The following is a 21,676-nucleotide window of genomic DNA, read 5'->3' as shown; positions in this document are numbered from 1 at the left end:
AGCAGGAATCCCAAGCATCCTAATTAGCTGTGAGCTTGATGAGACTGAGAGAACAGCAAGAAGGAACTGGCTGACTGCAGAGATCTGATTCCAGCACAGGAAGGCTGCCATGCTGAGGTACTCAACTCGGGTGTTTGGCTGCACTGGGGCAGGCTGCACAACCCAGCACCACGCTCAGTATGTGGCAGATTGCTGCCCAAAGCCCCAAGTCCATTTCCTCTCCCACTGGAGCTCACAGAAGAAGCTCAGCTTTAGCTTTGAAGCAGTCTGCTGTGTCCCAGCATCTCTTCCCTTGAAGCAATTTTCCTCCTCTTAGTATTTGTTGCTAGGAGACCAAGGATTGTCCTAATTATGTATGAAAAGCAACTGCCATTTCCAAATTGCCAACTTGACAGAAAGGGCCATATTGAGAGAAAAACAGACTGTGTAAGAAAAATTCTCCTTTTTCAGGCTTTGAAAACGCTTGATCCTGCTGCTTCACTTCATGGAAAGTTGCACTGCCTCTGCCCCTTACACCTATGGGTCTGAATGAAAAAGGAGGTCCATGCATCACACCACACAGTGCAGCAAGCCGCATGCACCAAGCAGGTTTATGGTGCCAGGTAAGTGTTAACAGCCAGCCCTAGGTAGCTGCCCCTCTGAGACAGGAATCTTCCTGCTTGTCTTAGAAGCACTGAGACCTCAATGCATCAGACTTCCCATCCGTGCCAGAGGCTGAAAAACAGCAGAGAAACAGCAGCAAGCTGTGACCTGTAACAGTTAGATTCAATGCTGAATTTGCCTACCTCTTCCCACCAGAGACATGACACACTGCAAAGGTCCTACCAGGCAGAACAGATGCCATGCAATGCAGCCACGCAGCAGCTCAGTTTCTACCCTCTTTTAACTCCATTTCTCCAGAAACAACACAATCCCACAAGCACTCACTTCCCCAAAATTTCCACAGCAAGTTCACTCTGCATGTGACCAGCAGCAGCACCTCCTTGATCTTCTTCCTCCCCATAGTCCTACTATTCACTTTGGTTCCTCTGCTAACAATGGGACACCTCACGGCACCCCATCAAGACCTGAGCAGAGCTATCGTGTCAGCCTGGCACCACACCAGTACTTGCTCAGCATCTAACCTGAAAGAAGCTGAAGGGCTTACCCTGGCTAAAGGAAGAAGGCAACAAACAGTTGCCAGAGATGGAAAGAGAACAGTTACAGACACACAAAGAGCACTGGCTGCTCCATGTGGAAAGGCTACTGCCTAAGGCTCCAAAACTGCCAGGTGCAACAGCCCACACAGCTTGCTGCAGCAGCCCAGAGATGTAAGGGATGCAGTGAGGGAAATGCTTTCCTTTTTTAGAAGCAAAGCATACTTTGCATTCTCAAGCAGACAGTGATCCCCACTCAGCTACAAGAGCACGGGACCAAGGCAGCTGCAGCGTGCAGTACCGTAAAGACACTCCAAGTCCTCCTGCCCTGAGATCAGCCAGCTCCTGAAGAGGCGCAGGTGGTAGGAGCAGTGCTGGAGGTGATGGGCTAGAGCGGCATCCAGGGAGATGTTCCGGCTCGTGGCACAGTCAGAGGAAAAACGGCGCAGCAACTGGGCAACGTGGAGGTGCTCAGATGCATCTGGAGGAAAGGGGCCATAGACAGTGAGAGGGGACAGAGAAACTGCGGAGCTGTGGGCACGGGGCTGCCAGCACCAGGGCCGCGGGATGGGAACGACCCGCACCACACACTGCAGCCCAGTCCCTCCCACAGCAAGCAGGCCAGGAAGACCCTTGGATCTACGTACCCCCAGTCATGCTGCAGCAGGCCAGCTCCCGCCCAGCCCAGGCTTTGCCACACGCAGCTTCAGCGCTGGGGCAGGCCCTGAGCAGTGAGGTGTCATCTTTGGAAGTGGCAGTCTGACAAGCGAATACATTTTAGGACAGGTTCCAAATCCAACACGGCTCAGGTTTGGCTAAATAGAAGGTCATGCCCACACTCACCCTCCCCCAGCTGAGACAAGAAATCCAGAGTCCCAACAGAGTGTTCCAGTCCTGTGTCCAAACGCAACCTCAGCACACGAAGAGAGCAAACAGCCCAGCACCAAATGACCAGAAGCTGTGAAAGGGACACTGGGGACAGCAGGGTCTGACTGAAAGCAGAGTGCTCAGAGCGTGTTAGAACAGAAGGGGCACAGAAGTGCTGACCTCCCCTCTCCAGACTCTCAGAACAGCCCTGTGGAATCTTCTGTGCTATCTTTGCATGGCAGACAAGATACTAGCACGCAAGCATGTCTTCTCCATGTACACAGCCCCAGGCCACGCTCCCAAGACTCACAAGACAAGAGCATAAACCATCTGGCCCTGACACTGTGACATCTTGGCCTCTGCTGTGGTTCACCCATCCCATTTCACCACACAGAGGCAGCTCTTCAGAAACAAAATCCAGAGTCAGAGCTGTGAATAGCTTTGCATCTTCAGACGCGTGGTTCATGTGGCTAAACACCCTTCCTGCTAAAACTGGTGCCAAGCCTAGACCAAATACGGCTAATATGCCTTCAAGCTCACACCTGCCTTTGCTTTCTTGATTATGGAGCACGTTGCCATTAGAAATATTCATTGGGTTCTTGGGCAAAACCTGATGTTCAGTTTTACTTTACCCTTTTTGGGGTGGAAGCATTTGCTGTACAGTGTGGCTTAGGAAAGACTGGTGCCTGGGACAAGTTCTGCTGGCAAGATAGAACAACACATCCCGCTGACATACATCACGTGAGCTCAGATGGTATCCAGACATACACACAAATTGAGCAGTTGGCCAATCTGGGAAAAACAAAGCCAAGCAAACACAGAAAAGAGGTTCCTTTCAGTTATTTGAAACTATGAAGCCACATTTAGCTGCCTCTTCCCTTTTCATCTTTCCCAAAACTTTGGTCTTTGTAAAAGTCTTCTGAACTTCGTTCATCTTCCAGATCATGCAGAGCAGAATATCTTCATATTTACTACGCAACAAGATTGCAGAAGCAGCCTCGATCGCATGAGACAGAAATAACCTGGCATCTTTCAATGATCTGCTTTCATTCAACAGCAGGAGCCACAAGGTAGGAGTCGTGCTGTGAAGCAAACCTTGTCAAGAGTTTCTGTGCAAGACTCGGGATAATAAATGCTAGTGCAAGACATCTGCTACAACAGAGCTAGTGGTCTTTAACCTTAAAAGACTCACAGTTCATGTGCTGGGTTAGTAGCAATATGAAGCAGAGATAGTGAATCAACAGAAGCACTGTCAGACACCCTTTATCAAGCCTTTCAACAGGTACCAGCGTGCCAGGAGTGCAGCAGGTTGCCTCTCCCGGTGGCATGGAGCCCATCCCCTCCTACTTCAGGAAGGTGTCAGGCCCGACCCAGCACTGTCCACCAACAGCAGACGAGTGAAAGCTCTGGAGAGACACCATTCCCAGGACAGCATCTGCAGGAAAGGTGAGTCTACTCCCACCAACATCACCACGACCGCAGTGACCATGGGACCACCCTAACAGACACATTTGCAGATAGGAGGCCATGAGGTTACCAGTACAACTGTGTTGAGGAGCACCATGCGCAGGGGGAAGGCTGTCAGCACTTCCTTCTCTCCCACCCTAGGCTGCACTCTTCCAGGTGACACATGGGTAGCCTTAGGCTATCTTTGTTTTGGTTCTGCAAATCTGCAGTGTAGAAACTGAGGACCCAAGATGCTGAAGCTTTTAGGATATGGAGTGGATATTCCCCCCTCCCACCAAATCCAGTGGTATCCCCCCCCGACCTCCACTCTGCCAAAAGGGACCATGGAAGTAGGCCTCAATGTCATCAGTGGAACTAAGGGCTGCTTTAGGAGTCCATTAGCAGAGCCACTGTCCTTGCTTTTTCACCTGGTACATAAACGCCTTGGGGGACAGCAGAGGAACCACTGAGCCATCACAGAAGATCAATGAACACGTTAGTCACAGTGAGACAATGGGGGAAGGTGAAGCATGTTCAGACACCAGATACAGACACAAAAACCCCACAAGAGCGCTGAGAGGAGAGTATGTGCAGAGAGAATGTAACGTGAGCATGGGGTTAGGAGTGTGAGGGAACGTCAAATCAAGGAAGCAAACGTACCATTAGTCGGATGCTTTGCAAACGACACAGAAAATCGTTTTACGGCTGGCATAGACAAGAGCTCTGAGGAAATAAAAACAGATCATCTCAGTTAACAGCCTGCTTCTAATGATTCCCCAACCTTCATACGCTTGCAAGTACCCTTTCAGGTTGACCTGCTGCTTGACCCCCACAATGTGCTCTCATTGGCACTGTTGTGGCACCCCAGGCACTCTCGAGCTGCAGGTCTGACTGAACCTCTTGGCTTCCTTGTGTTCTGCCGGCTCCCCACTGCCCTTGCACTGCCCCGTGGGGTCCTCCTTGACACCACAAAACCTCAGCCACACTCTCTCCATCACAGACAGCATCTCACACCTACCCACCACATCTGCAGCCATCCTGAGAGCAACCCTGGCTCAGCCCAGTGCCAGATGCAGTGAGGCCATGCTCACAGCCACGGGAGCACGTGGCCAAGCAAGCAGCAGTACAGGAGGACAGCTTTCAGGATTCACCTCTGCCCAAGGAAAATGACAACCATTCTGCAAAGGAACTGAAGAGCTCTGGCATAGCCAAGTGCAGCTCAAACACCCTCGCAATGTAAACTAATAGAGCTACTTGTGCCTTTAAAGGTAAATCAACCAACTAATTAGGTAACAAAGAGAAGACCCCTGAAGACATGTCTCTACAGTTCTGCTGCTCAAAGCATTTCAGTACAAAAAGGATTACGGATACACTGTCTGAATGGTCCTCAGGCTTGTCCTGGCCATATTCCAGGCCAGGACAAGCTCTTGCATAGAAATCACCCATCAGAAAGACAGTGCAAGGACAGATTCTATGCAGCTAATGAGATGCAAACAGATGAGCCTTAAAAGACATGGATTAGACTCCATATGCACCAAAAAAAGAAAAAAAAAAAAAAAAACACAGACAACTTCAGTTTATTCCCACTTTGGAAATTCCTTCGCTATCGTGGGAAAAAGAATGCCCTCGATCAGACCCTCTGGATGTAGGCTGTAGTATGCAGCCAGTCATATCTTTTGCTGCTATTTGGGAACTTTTAGGAAATACTCGAAAATGCTTTGATTTCTCCTTGATGTTCCATGTGTCTATTCCACCTAGTCAATAGGGTCCTTACACTTACCCCTGCACACTAAGGTTAGGAGATACATAAATCAATTTATGTTCCACACCCACATTGTGCTTCTCTAGCTACATCCACTGATTTTATCAAATAATATATTTAAATCAACTCTCAATCTTGCGATTTTCTTTGCCAGCATAACAGCCATAAAATAATTTTTCTCTCATTAAACTCGAAAAACAGAGCATGACAATGTTCTCTACACATGCAACCCCTTAGAAGCACCCTAGTCCTGGAGCTGCACCAGCCAGCTAGTAACCACCTCCATCCCACCCCACATCTCCCCCCTGGCCTTTACAGCACATCAATTTCAATGGTCCTGCAACACAGCCTACTGGATCCCTGGCTTCAGATGAGTCAGCTTCAAATCACAACCATTGGCTGAGGCTGGGACACAACTTCCCACTGAAGTGTTCCTTCGCCCTCTTCCAGACCCCAGTAGAAAAAACTTGAGACATAAGGGCCATTTTAACGTCACCTGAGCGTGTCTTTGATGAAGTGCTATAAGCCATGCACCACACCTTGAAGCATCACAGCCATGGGAAAAAAAATCATGCAAAGATGTGCTCCAGAATCTGAATCTGAACGATTTTAAACATTACCAGCCTGATGACTGAAAAAGGCCTTGATACAAGTGTACTGCAAGATCCTGCTGTAGCTGCTGTGTCACTGTAGTCAGCGCTAGTAATGTTTGGCTTAAATGCCGTTGTTCAGCATTTCACTGGTATTCATTTAAGCGGGAACATGCAGATCAAGGGCTTTTCCACATTCCAAACTACCCCCTGGAAGCTAAACACCCTTCTGCCTCCTACTTGGTTTTCCAAGACCCCCGTTTCTTCCTCACAATTGCTCTTATTGCAGCAAGGCGCTGGTAGCACAGGGTGCCACAGCATGCTAACAAATGTGAAGAGAGAAGTGTAACATCCAGATGAGTAATTCTGGGCTGTGTTAGTCACACACTAGTTAAATCATTCTGCCCACTAAGTACTGGAGTGTACAACTGCATCCTGGCATGCAGAGACGTTGGCACTGAGTTCAGGCTAATGCAGCAGGACTCTGCTCTGGACCTTGAACACAAGTAGCCAGCTGCGGGTACGCTCCTACTGCACAGCCTACAGAGCAAGGCAGCACAGCAGCAGGGCTGAGCAGCATCTGCTGTTCCCAGCTGGGGACAGACCAGGAAGTCTTTGATGCTCTTCCCTGAGAATTAGAGCTGCCTTGGATTCACGCTGCTTGCAGAGTTGTGGAAGGAAACCAGCCAGAGCCCTCACTGGCCTTTTCAGCAGCTCTCCTGGTATTCACACCCTGGTCTTGTGCCAAACACCGTTCTTATTCTGGGACCTCTGAGCCAGCACTTGCTGCCTTAAGCAGCTCCAACTGGTACAGCAGTGTTTAAAATCCTCCCAGTTCACCCTCCCTGTCTCTGTCATTCCTGGCCTGGTGTGTGCTAGGGAGCTCCATGAAGAGGAGAGAAGCAACACAGTTTTTTCTTACACAGTGAAAAGTTGCACAGAAAGCCAGTATACATAATGGTGTCAATACAACAGTATTTATGAGGTTCCAGTAGCTCTTCCCTGATCACCTAGGCCATTTTCTTGCCTCAAAGCTGGACAAAAATCCAAACAAACTGATCTCCTGCTTTCCCCAAAGGCTCCAAATTAATAATCTCCCTACCTTGTAATCCACCAGTGCCAGTGTTTGTTACGATCCCGATAAGAAAGGCACTCAGACTCTGTAAAGTATTGACTACAATACCATCTGTTAGAACTAACAACAAGGAATAAGAGAGGACAGGTAATTTTACATCCATTCAGATGCTGGGAACCCTGAGTTATAATACCATACATCAGCATAAAACTCCTCGCACAGCAACAGCTCCTGTCTTGTCCTACCAAGAACTGCCATTTCTTGGGGTATGATAAAATGCATTTACTGTAGATGTGGTGAATATACACATTCTACTGTCATTCTTCTCAGCAGTCTGTCTTTGCCTCAGTAGCATCCTGAGACACCAAAGTCCACAGATTAACCGCTGCTGCGCAGGGACACACATACCGTCTTTGTATGTCAGGCTGCTGGCAAACTTTTTGCCATGGCTGCGAGCGTAGTCCTGGAGGTTGGGGGCACTGGAGGAGCCTCCCAGCACAGTGGTGCTAAACAGGCCGGTGCATTGTGACCCTGGAAAGGCATGGAAGGTGTTAGTATTGTATCTCCACTGCATGCAACTACAGAAAAGCAGGGTTAGTCAAAGAATGAGGAATGAACTGGCCACTTCACAGGCAACCTCAGGGAAAAAAAAATGATGCCAGGGAGCATAGGGAGGCAGTATTTCACATTCTGAATTCAATAGTGCCAAATGCACCACAGGTAGCCCAAAACTCAGCACCAGGAACGTTCCTGTCTCCATCCAGGGTTTATTTCCATTCGGCTTTCTTGCCCTGCCCTAGAAGGAACACCTTGACACCCTCCAGTCAGCAAATCTACATACTCATGTCAGAAAAGCCAGGATGCCAAATCAGTGACGTCCATGTCACAGGGCTTCATGTTTCTGCTTCTCTGCCCCTTCTCTTTGGAAAGCTCCTTTTTCTGCAGGACACCAAGAGGAAGAAAGAACTGCCTGATCTGTTAATCAGCAAATGTGGATTAATCACTCTGTCAAGCGGTAAGGAAAGCAGGGTGACCGGAGAGCTTGCGTTCGCTAATGGCTGCCCAGATGATATTTCACATCTATTTGGTCATGTCTTGCTACTCCAGAGAAGGCCCAATTGTTCCATGAACTATCCTTGCAAAGCACCAGATGCACACACAGCATGGAACTTTTGCTTATCCTACAGCGAGGAATATGGCATGCAAGACGCTCTCATGCATAGGAGGGCAACCTAATACCAGTGGCTTTGGCAACTGCTGGTGTTTGCTTCTCCAAGGCACAGTGTTCTGTAGAGTGACTGACATTATGGGATATTTAGGGAACGTCGAGCAATTGAAACATTATCAACTGAGGAAGGCAATTGTGAGTGCAACAAAACCTTATTATATGCCAGACAAACCCACTATAAATTCTCTGCTAAACTGTCTTGATGCTGCATTCTGAACTGAGAATACCAACTGCTAAAAACAACCTTACTCCCACATATGAAAGGCTCCCAGAAACAAGCAGGTTGATCTTGTTCAACCTTGTCTGCCAAGGCAAAAAAACTAACATACTGCTTATCAGTATTTAACAGGAACAGTACAACTGTTACTACTGTTACAAAGATCCTGCCTATACTGATTTGTCTTCTCTGTAACCTCCCATTTAGGTGGCTGAACAGCATAAAGGTTTCCACTCTCCAGAGCTTCTGATGTGAACCAGCCCTGCTCTCCCAGCTTCTCCTCCAAGGTTAGGTACTCCAGCCCCCATCCTCCTCCACTGCACCTTCACGGTCTTATACCCACCACATCCACGCCTTCTTGCAGTAGGGAGCCCAGGACAGGACAGCAGAATTTCAGATGCAGTCTCACAGGAGGTGAATGAGGGGAAGAACTATCACACAGCTACTCACAGGTCTAAGCTAAGGACATCTGCTCCTGCGAGCAGTGGGGGATGACCTAAAGGGTTCTCATATGCACCGAACTTCAGCTATTCCACCACTGTGACACTGCTGGTAGCTTTCCTCAGCACGCACTAGCACATACGTGTCCTTGGACAAACAGGCAACAAACTCTTGCCCATGGGGTGACTGATACACGAGTCCTAGAAAATTTCCTCCCCGTGCCTGGAATTGAAGCCCAGTGCAGGCTCAGCACAAACCAGAGTCTGTGAGAATGCAAAAGACGCTTTGTCAAGCAGCAGCCAGGAAGATGCTCCCAATCGTCCTTCCACTGCTTAAAAGCAAACCAACAACAAAAATAACTGCAACAGATAAAAATGGAGCAGAAGAGTTTTGTGACTTTCTATCTTGAGCAACCTCATGCCACTAATCATTAAGCTAAGGATACCCCACTGTTTCTGCTGTAGACAGAGGCATCTTGATAGCACCCTTAAGCCAGAACAGAATTTACAGAGATGACTCTATGGACAACAACAACTGTGTACAGTGAACTCCAGGAGCCGACTGTAGCCGAAGTAAACAAACAAATGCACACATCCTAAAGAACATAGAATCACAGAATCATAGAATAGTTAGGGTTGGAAAGGCCCTTAAGATCATGTATTCCCAACCCCCCTGCCATTGGCAGGGACACCTCGCACTAAACCATGTCACCCAAGACTCCATCCAAGCTGGTCTGGAACACCGCCAGGGATGAAGCATTCACAACTTCCTTGCACAACCCATTCCAAGGCCTCACCACCCTCACTGTGAAGAACTTCTTCCTTATGTCTAACCTAAACATAATGGCATATGAGCCACTTGGAGTCAAGATGTAACGACATCTGCTAGAAATTCCTGTATGTGCTGGATCTTTTTTGTGTATTTGATTTTCAGATGTACCTTCAGTGTTTCAGATGTTTAACGAATGGACATCCCTTATTTCCTATGGGAGTCTCAGCACAAAGCTTCATGCCCATTGGCAATACAACACCTCTATTGGTCAAACAGCAAGGATTGATTTTACTCCATTTTGAAGTGCTCTTGCAAGCAAAGAAAGGCACTGAAACCTTCACAGGTTTCTCAAGCTAGAAGCATACACACTGTTGCAGACAATCCACAATAATGCATTTGCTCCTGCCCAGCAAAACATGGCATCCTCCAAAGCACCACTTTGCATAGACAAAGCAAGCTGCGGGCCACCCCTTTTCCAAAGAGACATTTCAAGGCTTTAAATTACAGGAAGGACACCATTCTGGCAGGTATGGCAGCAGGGTTATTATAGGAGCTCTGTCAAGCTCCCCTTTCGTGCATGCCTAAACACATGAGGTTATACCTGAACAGACAATGTCCCAGAGAATCCGTTCTCCCAGAGATACCCATAGCCCACCACTGTCAGAAAAGCTCAGAGGCAGCAAGGAGTATCTGAATGAACCCCTCACAGCACAGCTGCTGAAACAAGTATTAAAACCAAAGTTCAAGCTCCTGTGAGTTCTATGTTACTTCTCAACAGAGAGCACATTTCAGATCCTAAAAGGGGAAGAAATTAGATTTCTACAAAGCAAACAGGAAAGGAATCAGAAATATTCCCTGAAGAGCTTGACTTCTACAGGTAGAGGCATCATCCTTCTTAACAGTTCTCAGGTTAAGAGAAATTCACAGAAACACAGACATCCTAAAAACTAGGGATTGTGCAATCTGAGGTCTCTCTTCTGTGCCTGCAGCTGCAGAACTCCATAGAGAAGGATCATAGTATCCAGCTAGAGGTCTACTGTCACAGATCAGGTCTATCAATTCCTACTTAATGTTTTGTCTCTGCAGAGCTTCACAGTTGGGAGAATGACCAGCACAGGCTTCCCAGCAAGGCAAATCTGGTAAAAACCTGGGATTAAACCTGCTGGGATCACATTTCAAATTCCGTTGTCAAGGAAAAGCAGTACTGAACAAGGGTCCAGCAGAGCAGTAGTCTTCTCTATTGCCAGACAGACATTCGTCAGAAACCTGGAAAAGGCTGTGGTAAGCAGACTGCAGTATCTGCCTTCCAGAGCACACGCCTTCTGGTACTCAGACATCCCAACAGTAAAGATCATTTGCATGTAGCATTTGATGTGTTCAGTAATCCTCCAAGCAGTTGTCTGTGCAACACCTCAGAAATGCTCGTATTGATTCACATGGATTCACAGAATAACCACAGGTATCTTCAAGCCTAAGCAAGGCAGTTTGTTACAGCTACTATATCCTGCAGGCCATCTGTGAAAGGCAGAAGTAAGTAGATGCACCACATGAAACAGCACATTCAAAAACTGCTATGGCCAAGGCTATCGTGCCTTTGTGAAAGTAATATGCATCGGCTACTCCTTAGATTTTTCCAACTGGCTGGGAGTGTAGCTGGCAGACTCCAGGAATACTTCCTAACCACTCGGGAGAAAATTCCCTTTACTTGGTAAGAGTCAGCTTCCAAAGAAGCAGTACATTCAAAAGCAACAAAGAAATGATCAGGCTTTTTCAGGCCTCTTGGCTGCAGGATGTCCATATAACAGGGTAAGGAACTGATGAATCAGAGCTGCTGCAAGTCCAGAGGCAAGCCACAAGGCAAAAATGGGTTTAAAGGAAAAAAGTGCTCATAACTTGGGCATTTCCACCTCCTGGTGCTTATTAGTCATTTGCAAGATCTAGCTTTCACAGCTGTCTTTGAACCTCGTGACACAAAGACAGCTTTTTAGTTTCTAAATAGATCTAGCTTTATTAAAAATATTTCAGGAAGAATTTCGACTACTAAGCCATAGTTCAGGTTAGGATGACAGCGAGCGGCACTCTGAAGGACAGGCAGAAAACACCAAGTACCTCAAAACATTCTCTTCTGCTGGCTACCATGCAAAGAATGGCTAACCAGGGATTCCAGCTCAGTTACAGAGCTGTCAAACACTGTTGCAGATGATAGATCTATTCCATAGAAGAGATCTTTATGAAGCAAAGGTAGAAATATAGTAGTCTTACATGAAGAGCACCTTTGCATATAAACTCCTGTTTTGCAGAACAGAAAGCACACTAGTTCTTGTGTAAAATTCTGTCTTCCTACTGAGTTTAGAAACAGTATAACAAATGATAGCAGTGTGGAACCAGAAGGCAACCCACAAATACGCAGCCTGCTCTGTTGCTCACATAGTATAAAGGATGAAAAGTGCATCTTCTATTGCTAGAAGCTGACGGAGAAGATCATACACAAAAGGAAATACATACAACAAGATAGTCTCTACAGCGGTCTAAACAGTAACACTATAAGAAAACATAAAACACATACAGAGAGACATACAAGGAACTTAAGCCATATGTGTATGTGGAGAGACAGACAGATGCCCACAGAAATGCAGAGGTCCAGGTGAGCAGGCTGGTTACAGGTCAAGTACAGTACCTAAGCCACTTTGCTTCATCTCAGAAGACTGTCTTGAGTAACTGCTGAAGAGGCGATAACCTCCTGATTTGGAAGAAGATTCAGACAGCACCTGCAAAGACAGAGAGTATCATCAGTGTCATGCTCTCTGGTCTCAAAAGCCTTTATACATCAACTGAAGGGAAGGAAAAGTATGTCTCTTCCTTAAAATCACAATTTGCAAGAAGCATAAAAGCACTCATATGCTAAGACCGTGACAGTGCACACTCCATTTTAATTTCAAGTTTGTGTTGGGTTGTGGAACAGTGGAGATTTCAGAAGTATGAAGGCACTCGGGTCCTGAGCTCCTTGAATCCTGAGTCTTTTGCTGGGATCAGCAGGGCTTCCTTCTTTAGTAGCAGGAAAGTATATCCCCTTTAACTTAGTATGGGCCTGTTACAAAGAGCCCGAGTGCTGCATGCAAAGATTACATTAGGAGTGACACAGAGACAGAAGCCAGCTAACAAATACCTTGAGCCCTAATCCTGTGCTTTCACTGGTTCAGAGAAGATATAGCAAAAATGCCTGTGAAGTCCCTCCAAAAGCAGGGGCAACTCTAGAGCACTTTAAAGGTGCCAGCTGCCTGTGCAGCTAGCCCTTTGGCATGTAACAGCCCTGACGGAAAGAAGTAAGAACAGTAAAATCGATCTTTGTTACTTTCACAGATCAGTGAATGGGACAGTTCTAAACTGTAGCAGTTCAAACCCTCTGTAATAAACCCACCAGCTGGCAGGGACTGTGGTCTGCACAAGATCCTACATGGGAGACAGGAATAAGAAATGTGAAGCTGAACTGTGAGAGGCAAAGGGCCTAAGGGAAGGCAAAGATGAAGAGCCTTCATCTTCACAGCTAGGTGAAGAGATTGCATGCAGGCTTGCAGCTGGTTACCCTGATGCCTCTACAGAGTACATAACCTTCATAATACCTGTGGCTTCAAGCACTTCCTTACTTGCTTTTCCTCACCAGTGACTCTGACCTGTGTTCCCCCCTGTCCTTCCTGAATGAGGAGTCTGGGAGGCCTGTTTTCCAAAATACTCCTCTTTAACTTCTGCAGATCTCTTCCCAGAATCAACTCAAACTCTGGCCCATTAAAAGGAATGCCAGGAAACTGAAACAAAGCAAAAGACCTTCACTAGAACAACCAGGGGCGCCCGAGGCATCGTTACCTCCATGGAGCCAGTCTTGCGGTTCCTGATCAGCGGTGACCTCCGCTGAATGCTGACCGGCTCGGAAAGCTGCGGAGACCTTTGCTGCACACGGTCTGGCTCATCCATGCCCTTCTCCTTGGAGAGATCCTCCAGGCTGCCTTGGTCTGCTTTCTTGTCCTCGTTCTGCAGTAAGGGAACATTGACACCTACAGGCATGTGGCTCTGCAAGTGCTCCCCAGGCACTGCCCAGCCCTGGATCTCCAGCTCTGGGCAGCTCAAGAGGACAGTAGGGCTCTCAGACTCCCCTGGTGAGCCCTGGGGGTTAGCAGGGTGTGCAGCCCGCTAGCGGCACACAGCAGAGCTCAGAGGAACATCTGCTGCTCGAGACTGGCTGGGAGCAGAGGCCGGCAGAGCAGCCAGAGCCAGGCAGCACGCTCACCTCCGCAGAGGCAGGGCGAAAGCCAAACCCCGTGGGCACGTTTCTGTCTTCCTCACAGCCTTTCACGCCAGGGCTGAAATGCAGCTCCACGTGGAAACGCTCCTCTGAAGATGGGTCCTGTGAATGTGAAGCACAGGGAACAGGTAAATAAATAATCATCAGCCCCACCATCAGCACAGGCCATGGCCTGGATCCGGCCATCCCGCCATGCTGGTGCAGCGCACATCCCAAGCGTATCCTTTTGGAAGGAAAGCAGAAGCAACAAGAAACCATGAACATAATGGCTCTAGGTTTGTCTCATCCAAAAGGACAGCCCGTATTGGCACAAAGCTGAGGCATTCAAATTGTTGTTATTTTGTGACAACAGCCACCAGCGGACCAAAACAGAATCGGGCTGTATGTATATATCTCTACAGACAAGCCTAAAACATAGCCCCTTCCAACCAACACCTGTTGCAAAACCAGCACACGGGGGCAGGCAGGGACTGGTTCCCTCCTGGATCTTTAATCAGGTTGTTCCAAGATTTAAGTAACTGTCTCTAACATGAATTTTTGTTGGTGGTTTTGGGTTTTTTTATGGAAGCCAGAGCTTTTACAGTATCTGGCTCTAATGACAGAAACTTTTGGTAAAACCGAAAGTTTCACCATCTCTACTTACTAACAGATTTACACCACTCCTGAGAGCTCTATTCATACCTTTTTTATTTTCTCTTACAAAAAGCACTAGGAAATATTTCACTTCTACCATGAGAACCCCACATCAGCTCTGTGAACACAAGATTCTAAGTCAACAGTGTATGGAAGAAGGCGACTGCATCCTCACCCACTACAGCCTCCTGCAGTACAGGACTGAATCACAGGTGCTGGGATTCAACCTGCTTATGGTCATCACCATCAGCTTCCACATTCCAGATGGCTTTTAAATTATCCTCTTTACTTCCTGAAGGTACCAGTATATATGACCCTGACTATAGCAGTGTATTTTTTAAATGAAATAAAGTTTATGAATGTGGAATATCTGGATATTTTCTAGAAATATTTGAAAAAAAAAATTCCATATATAATATTTTTAATTTATTTTTTCCTATTGTTCCTTTTTAATTAAGAAACAGCAAATTATTCTGCATTAGGAAATGCTTTAAAATAGACAGTACTGATTACTTGAGTTCGGTATTACTGCTCAGGGTGGCATTTGCTGTCACGTAACAAGCATTAACTGGATCACTGCCTCCCACCTAAAAATAAAACCTAGCAGTTGTGCTACTGATCTGTCCATCTTTACCCACAAGTGGAGAGAGGTCAGGCTACAGACTTCTCAGCTGAACTCATCTCCCAGGGACTGAGCCTTGCATCGTGGCAGGAAGTGTTTTGTCCTGCAGCTATATCCCTCACCTTGTTGTTGTCCTCGTAGAGCATGATAACAATCTGGGTCATGTAGTTCAGCTCTGAGATAGCACTCAAATAGTCCATGGCTCTCTTCCACTGCTGGTCTTTGTTTTCCTGATATATACACATAAACAGTCGCATGGAATAAGCAACAGCAGACACCTTGCAGCATTCAGTGAAATGGGTCTGAAGGAGTTTGTCTCTCAACAAGATAACAACATTGTCAGGACAAAAACCACCTTGCTTAACTTGGAGGAAGAGAGATGACCTTGCAATGAGGGCGGGGTGGTTACAGGAAGGAGCAACTGCATAGAGGGACACTACAGCTACCCACCCAATCCATGTGCAGACCTGAGCACAGCCAGCTGCAAGCCCCCTGTGCTGTGCTGACAGGAGAAAAGCATAACCCCCAGCAGGTTCCCAAACACAGGCATCCCCAAAGAGTAGCTACAAACATTTCAAAAACTAAAGGCACAAGGAAGGAACTTGTGCTACGCAAGGGACAAAGTGATGCCAAATGAAAAGTCGAGAGCCACGCGGGACCTGGGGCTCCAGGCGCAGGGCAGCCCACCCCACACTGCTTCCCCACACAGCCAGGGAATGGCTGTACCTGAAGTGCTACTCCTGCTGCTGTGGGACATCTCACCACCTTGATGGGCATGAAATAAACCCCACCGGACAAACGAACCCAGATGCAGCCTAATACCCCTGTGCTAGCAACACAGCACCCTCTGACACTCAAGACAGAGAATCAAGGGATATCTTATTCAGTGAGCAATTCAGAGGTACTTGCATGATCAGTGCCTACAGATATACTGAGCTTCCACAGACATCAGAAATCACGCCTGCTAAGCAAGCCCAAACTCTCAAGGCGTTTCAGAACACCATGCTTAAAAATGGGAAGGTAAATCTGAGAGCCTCTTGAGGAGTCTAAAGCAAAGCTTTTCCTAGGGTCTGCATGCCAATTCCTTCAGGAAGCAGGCTATGTGAACAAGTGAAGGTTGGATTGGATGAGTTAGTCCCCTAAATATGTGCAATCTGTCCTTCTTCTAGAGATCACCCCCTGTGCATTTAAAACCCCAAGTCAAACTGATCTATTGACTTACAATTGACAGAAAGTCACTAAATAACAGGGCCAAGCTCTTGAAATAAAGGCCTGCTGGAAGCAAGAAGAGAGAAATTCCCTCATCCCATTGCCTCATACTGCTATCCTCCTACACAGGTAAGACTCTACTCATCTGAAACCAGCAAGACAGCTCTTGGAGCAAACATGCCTCTGTACAAGCAAGGAAGGCAGTGTCAGGACTGAGGAAGAACAATCCTGCATGCTGGAAAGGCGGGAAGCTGCAACATGCAAACACAGCACAGATGGAGCTGGCTGGAGGCCACTAATGCACGTCATTACTGAGGGAGCTGGCTAGAGGGGCAACCTGCATACATACACTGTCCACCTCAGAAAGGGCCACTGAGAAAAAGCAGGGAGGCTTACTCTGTGAGCACTGCTGCGACACTTACATCCAGGAGCCCCCCATAGCGGAAGATACTGAGCAGAGAGTGCACATGGCTCTCACTGGTGAAGTAGAGCCGTGTCCGGACATGGCGACCCGGTGACAGAACTCCTCTTGAGTACCTAAACCAAAATTAGCCCAGTGTTACAGTGTGCCAATGAACTGCATCTCTCATACAGCAGCATTTCTGTACACCTAATGGAACAAGATACCTGCACACTGTCAAAAGCAGCAGAAACAGAACAACAGTGAGAGCATCAGGTACAGAAGCAGCAAGTTTTATGTTACCCTAATGGAGACACACAGCGGGGCAGAGGTGGCCTCATCATACTAGCACTTGCCCCTTGCTGAAACAAGGATGAAGGCACGGCTATTCAACCACAGTGGGCTTTAGCTCCTGTGGCACTGTGTTACCACTCAGCAGTCTCGACATGCCTTTCCATTTCCCTTCTAGTTCTAGAAGCACCAACATGCCTCCCTCTTGGTGTGTCCTCCAGTGTACGTTGAGTGCCTCCTTCCACACCATTACACTCTTCTGGCATGGTTCACACACACTGCTCCAAAGCTGCCCTCCCCACCACCAGCAGCACAGTCCTTACAAGGGATGTAGTTTGTTGACAGACTCATCTTCATGGGTTCTCTGTAGGTCCAACTGGATTTTTTTAATGAGAGGAAGACAAAAGCCAATAGCAATCTCCAGTTTCTCCTCCTTATTAATCCCATATTCCTGCAGGAACAAAACAATAGATAACCCTAAGCCCTGGTTCTTTGCTGCATCCTCATGAAAGGAGGCTGGATGTCAACAGTCCCTTCCGCAAGCACCACTACAGTTAAGCAAGGACAGAAATGGAAATGTCACACAAAACCTTTCTCTGTTTTTCTCTCATACTGCAGAGGGTAACAGGGGACAGAGAGTCTTCCCACTCTGTCTATATGTGACTGTCATTATTCTTCCAGCAGCTGAGAGGCACGAGTACCATCAGGGAAGCCCCTTTTATGATACACAATCTTATACCCTGGCCTATCATGAGCATTAATGCAACAACTGCTATTTGCAGAGATGAAACTTGAAATGCTTTGCTGGAAATAGCCGAACTGCATCTTGTCAGGAACACTGTGAAGAAGTTTAGAAGACCACTTCTGGGCACAAGCGCAATTGGACCTTGCTGGTAGCAGCTCATCCTATCTAAATGAAGCATTTCTGCAAGAAGTGGAACAGAACAATGGTCAAAACAGACATACATTGCATGTGGCCCTCTCTTCTCCTCCCATGGTCATGAGCACGAATTTTATGAGAAACAAGCCAGCTTTGCCAGCTGAACAAGTTCTAGCTTGACAAGAATAACAAACTTGCCAGAACAAGCCTTGACTTTAAGACAGAAATCTCTTTTCCCCTGCTCAGTCTTGTATGTGGAGAATGGGATGTTGTTATGGCACACACACAGCTTGCAGCTGTGCTATAATGCACTACAGTGAACATGGAAATGCTGCTGCATCACCTGTTCATTATTCTGATGCTGTCAGAATCCCCATCCAGTAAGCCAGCTCTGCCACACCTTAAGCCACAAATGGTTTTGGCCTCATACAGACACATTGAGATATATCTGAGGAACACCTGTGATACGCTGCCTTGAGAGTTAATGTGCAAGAGAACCAAGAAAAACAGACAGGGAAAGGGTCAGAAACTGACACCACAGGCACCGTGACATGTGCAAGACAGGCTGTACCTGGGGTATAATCACATCTGCCAGTGCTTTGGAGAGTTTGAAGAGTTCAGCTGTGCCTTCCAGTTTGAGTGCACAGTTGTGCTGTACATCATACTTGATGCAGTCATAGATATCGGGGATCTTGCTGATGTCATAGCGCCCATTCTTCATGCGGAAATCTCGCTCCAGCTTGCTCCAGCGCTGCAGCATCAGTTCTAAAGTCTCGCTGTGGTACAGCTGCAGGTCTAAACACAGAGAACACCCAACCATATTCACATCCTCACTGCTTCTGTGTAGAGCTCAAGTAAGAGCTATGACTCCCTTCTCCCAGCACAGAAGGGCTCTCTGATCATATGTCACCCACATGGGTCCTAGACTGGAAAAGCCACTGGACCTGTTGCATGGAGTTTTAACCTGCAGCAACAAGCTACTTCCAAAATACTTGAGAAAAGTGAAGCTACTTGCCTGTTGCCTTATATCTGCCATAAACTGTGTGAAACGTCCCACACATGCCTCTTAAAAACCTCTGCATTGTTACTAGGAAAGTTCTTAGAGATGAGCAAATCATGGTTGATAAACTTGCTGGTTATAGTCCTGAGCTCCCTCTAGGAAATACCTGAAAAAGTCAGGTCTCCCTCTCCAGGCTGTACTGCTGCTCTTCACGTTCACTCCAAACCCAAGATGCACTTATCATTCCCTATACATCACAGCTCTCTTTAACAGTAGCTGAAAGTGGAATAGGAGCCTTCTATATCAATAGCACATACAGAATTGCACTTTAGAATTTCTTTGCTACAAACATAAACCATAGTGGTGTTTGGGAGTTCTGAAGATGTAACCATAAAGAATCTGCTCCAGACCTTTTCCAGTTCTGATGCTCACCTGCAGATTTTGGGTCTTCCAGACGTTTTCTTATCTGGGAGGTGAGATTCTCAATCAGGCTGAACACCTGGTTACAGACCTCGACTGGGTTCTGTATAAACATCATGGAGTTGAGCAGAGAAGCACTGCCTGTAGGTGCTAACTGAGAGGAGATACCAGTAGAGATTAGTTAGTATCCTCACAAACTGGAAACACACAATGCCTGCCTACTCTACTGCTTTCTGATCAGGTACAGAAGTGTCCCCAGTGGAGCGCAAGAAGCTGGCCTATTCCTAGGGGTACTTAGGCATGTTTTAAAACTTTCTCGGGACCAGACTCAGAGGGAGCAAACAACTGCTCCTATCGGATCAGACCTCCCTCCACCTACAATAACCACTCTTGTCCAACTTTGCTTCTGTGCTTGATCAGAAGGGTTTCACAGAAGTTTTAAATAGTTCTTTGAGATGGTAAATCTGTTCCTTAACGGTGATGGATTTCAGTCCAGTAACCAGATCTCAGCCTGGGGAAAATGGTGGTTTGGGGACTTGCTGGAGAAGCAGCTGTAGCGCTTTATTGGTTGCTGTGCTGGATGTAGCCCATGCTCTCTGCTCTGCACTTACCAGACACTGATAGGAACACAAAAGGGTTTGTATCCAAAAGATGTGTTCACACATGCACAGAGCACAGATCTGGGATGTGGCAAGGCGCACTGCCTGTCCACAGCAACTGGGCAGTGTGCAGCAAACCACAGGAACTCTTCTTGTAGCACGCCCATAAGAATAAAATGCACTGGGACTTCTAACGGAAGAGGAAGGTACCAGGTGATTCCTGAAGGGGACAGTGGAGCAACACTGAGGATTTTCACCTGTAGAAGGGCAGGGGCTACTAACCTGCCTTTTCCCTTCCTAAATTCAGTTTATTTCCTGTCATCTTGAACTGATCTCAGACTAACCAACTACTGTTCACATACCAGCAGGCTTCACATCAAACCACCACTGTTCTCCTTCCAGATACAGGAAAGCAATAAGGGTGTTTTACCTTTTCATAATCCTCTTCACAGAACTCAGCATCCTTCTGCATGATTTCATGCAGTCGTGCCTTCACTCTGTGTTGACAGCTGCTAAGGGAATCACTGTCACTGTCCAGGAGACCATTCATGTTGGCACTTTTCACCATTTGCACCAGGATGGGGGTCAGCTCTCCTTCCAGGGCGAGCAGACCCTAAAGCAACACCAAACAAGATTTCAGCTATGTGCAACCCAAGCAACAAGCACTTCTGGTACTTTCATGGCCAGCCTTCAGTCAACTTAAGTGAAATACCAACTGTCCTTGAGAAGCAGTTACACAGTAACAGCATCCACAGTCACCAGTGACTCTGGAATGCTCCTAGACCTACCCGACGTGAAAGGCCAGCACAGCCTGCACAGCCCAGATCTGTCCAGGAAATTGCTGAACAGCCAGCCCAGTCTGCAGGAAAATGCTGATCCAGCAGAGGCGCTGAAGAACAGCTAAGGTCACCCTTGGCTCAAGCTTTAGCTGCAGATGAACCTGTTTTCTCCCCACCCCACACTGCACCAAAGACATTTTGTTCCCATTTTAAATCCAGCAGTCAAGGAATAACTGCTCTGGCTGGGCAGTCATCCAAGAAACACTTATTTTGGAGGCAATTAATACTCAGCAACAGGTTTGATGTGCTCTGACATCAAACACCAGCGATACGCCATAAATAACCCCTTCTCCAGCCCGAGTCCTATCCTGGACCGGATACTAAACACAGCATACATATGCAGCTACACTGGATTTCCAGTACTGCCCCATACACTTGCTATTTAGTGTACCACCATCCTCTTAAGAGAGAGGGGGAAGCTCCTAGGACAGCTCCTTACTTATCACCAGAGGTTTTCCTTTAGAACTGGCATATTTTAAGACTAACATAGCAGAACTAACAGATGCCCAAAACGGAAGAAGAACCTTTGCAAAAGCTGCTGCTGTCATCTGAACTCGTCCCTCATCTGAGGCGTAGATCTTGAGATCATGACGGTAGGTGCTGTGCAGCCTGAGCAAGCCACATCCAGGGAAACCAGCGTAGTCGCCTGGAACAGAGAACAAACTCAAAATGGATATTCTGACACCTGCCAAACTATCAGCTGAACATACTGCTTCAGACAACAGACTTCACTGTAATAACAAAGTCATGCAGAGAATGAATCGCTTCCATAGCCAGCATTTAGGCTGCTCCAAAGGAGACCGTTCCAGCTGTCCACGATGACTGCAATGGGATTCACACTTTGTTTAACTTGGGAAAGTTCATTTTGAGAGAAAAAAACCCAAACATCCACCAGTGAAATCTGATGCTGCCCAAATTCTGCAGCAGCCCTCCCTGAGCAGTCCATGACTGCT

General features: G+C 47.2%; 1 protein-coding gene across 1 annotated transcript in view; it reads right to left on the bottom strand.

Annotated features, from left to right (window-relative positions):
• The window catches only part of PPIP5K1 (diphosphoinositol pentakisphosphate kinase 1), a 38,682-nt gene that overhangs the window by 6,245 nt on the left and 10,761 nt on the right, over positions 1 to 21,676 (bottom strand). Inside the window, exons 15-26 of the mRNA XM_010023229.1 lie at positions 21,248 to 21,369; positions 20,315 to 20,497; positions 19,298 to 19,439; positions 18,437 to 18,660; positions 17,309 to 17,436; positions 16,717 to 16,831; positions 15,208 to 15,315; positions 13,816 to 13,932; positions 13,395 to 13,559; positions 12,211 to 12,301; positions 7,285 to 7,407; positions 1,438 to 1,617 (exon numbers count right to left, since the gene is read on the bottom strand). Of these exons, the coding sequence (XP_010021531.1) occupies positions 1,438 to 1,617; positions 7,285 to 7,407; positions 12,211 to 12,301; positions 13,395 to 13,559; positions 13,816 to 13,932; positions 15,208 to 15,315; positions 16,717 to 16,831; positions 17,309 to 17,436; positions 18,437 to 18,660; positions 19,298 to 19,439; positions 20,315 to 20,497; positions 21,248 to 21,369 (1,698 nt within the window). The remainder of the gene's footprint in view (positions 1 to 1,437; positions 1,618 to 7,284; positions 7,408 to 12,210; positions 12,302 to 13,394; positions 13,560 to 13,815; positions 13,933 to 15,207; positions 15,316 to 16,716; positions 16,832 to 17,308; positions 17,437 to 18,436; positions 18,661 to 19,297; positions 19,440 to 20,314; positions 20,498 to 21,247; positions 21,370 to 21,676) is intronic.

Source organism: Nestor notabilis, unplaced genomic scaffold, assembly GCF_000696875.1.
Source record: "Nestor notabilis isolate BGI_N333 unplaced genomic scaffold, ASM69687v1 scaffold14161, whole genome shotgun sequence".
NCBI classification, from domain to species: domain Eukaryota; kingdom Metazoa; phylum Chordata; class Aves; order Psittaciformes; family Psittacidae; genus Nestor; species Nestor notabilis.
This window is presented reverse-complemented; position numbering and strand designations above follow the sequence as displayed.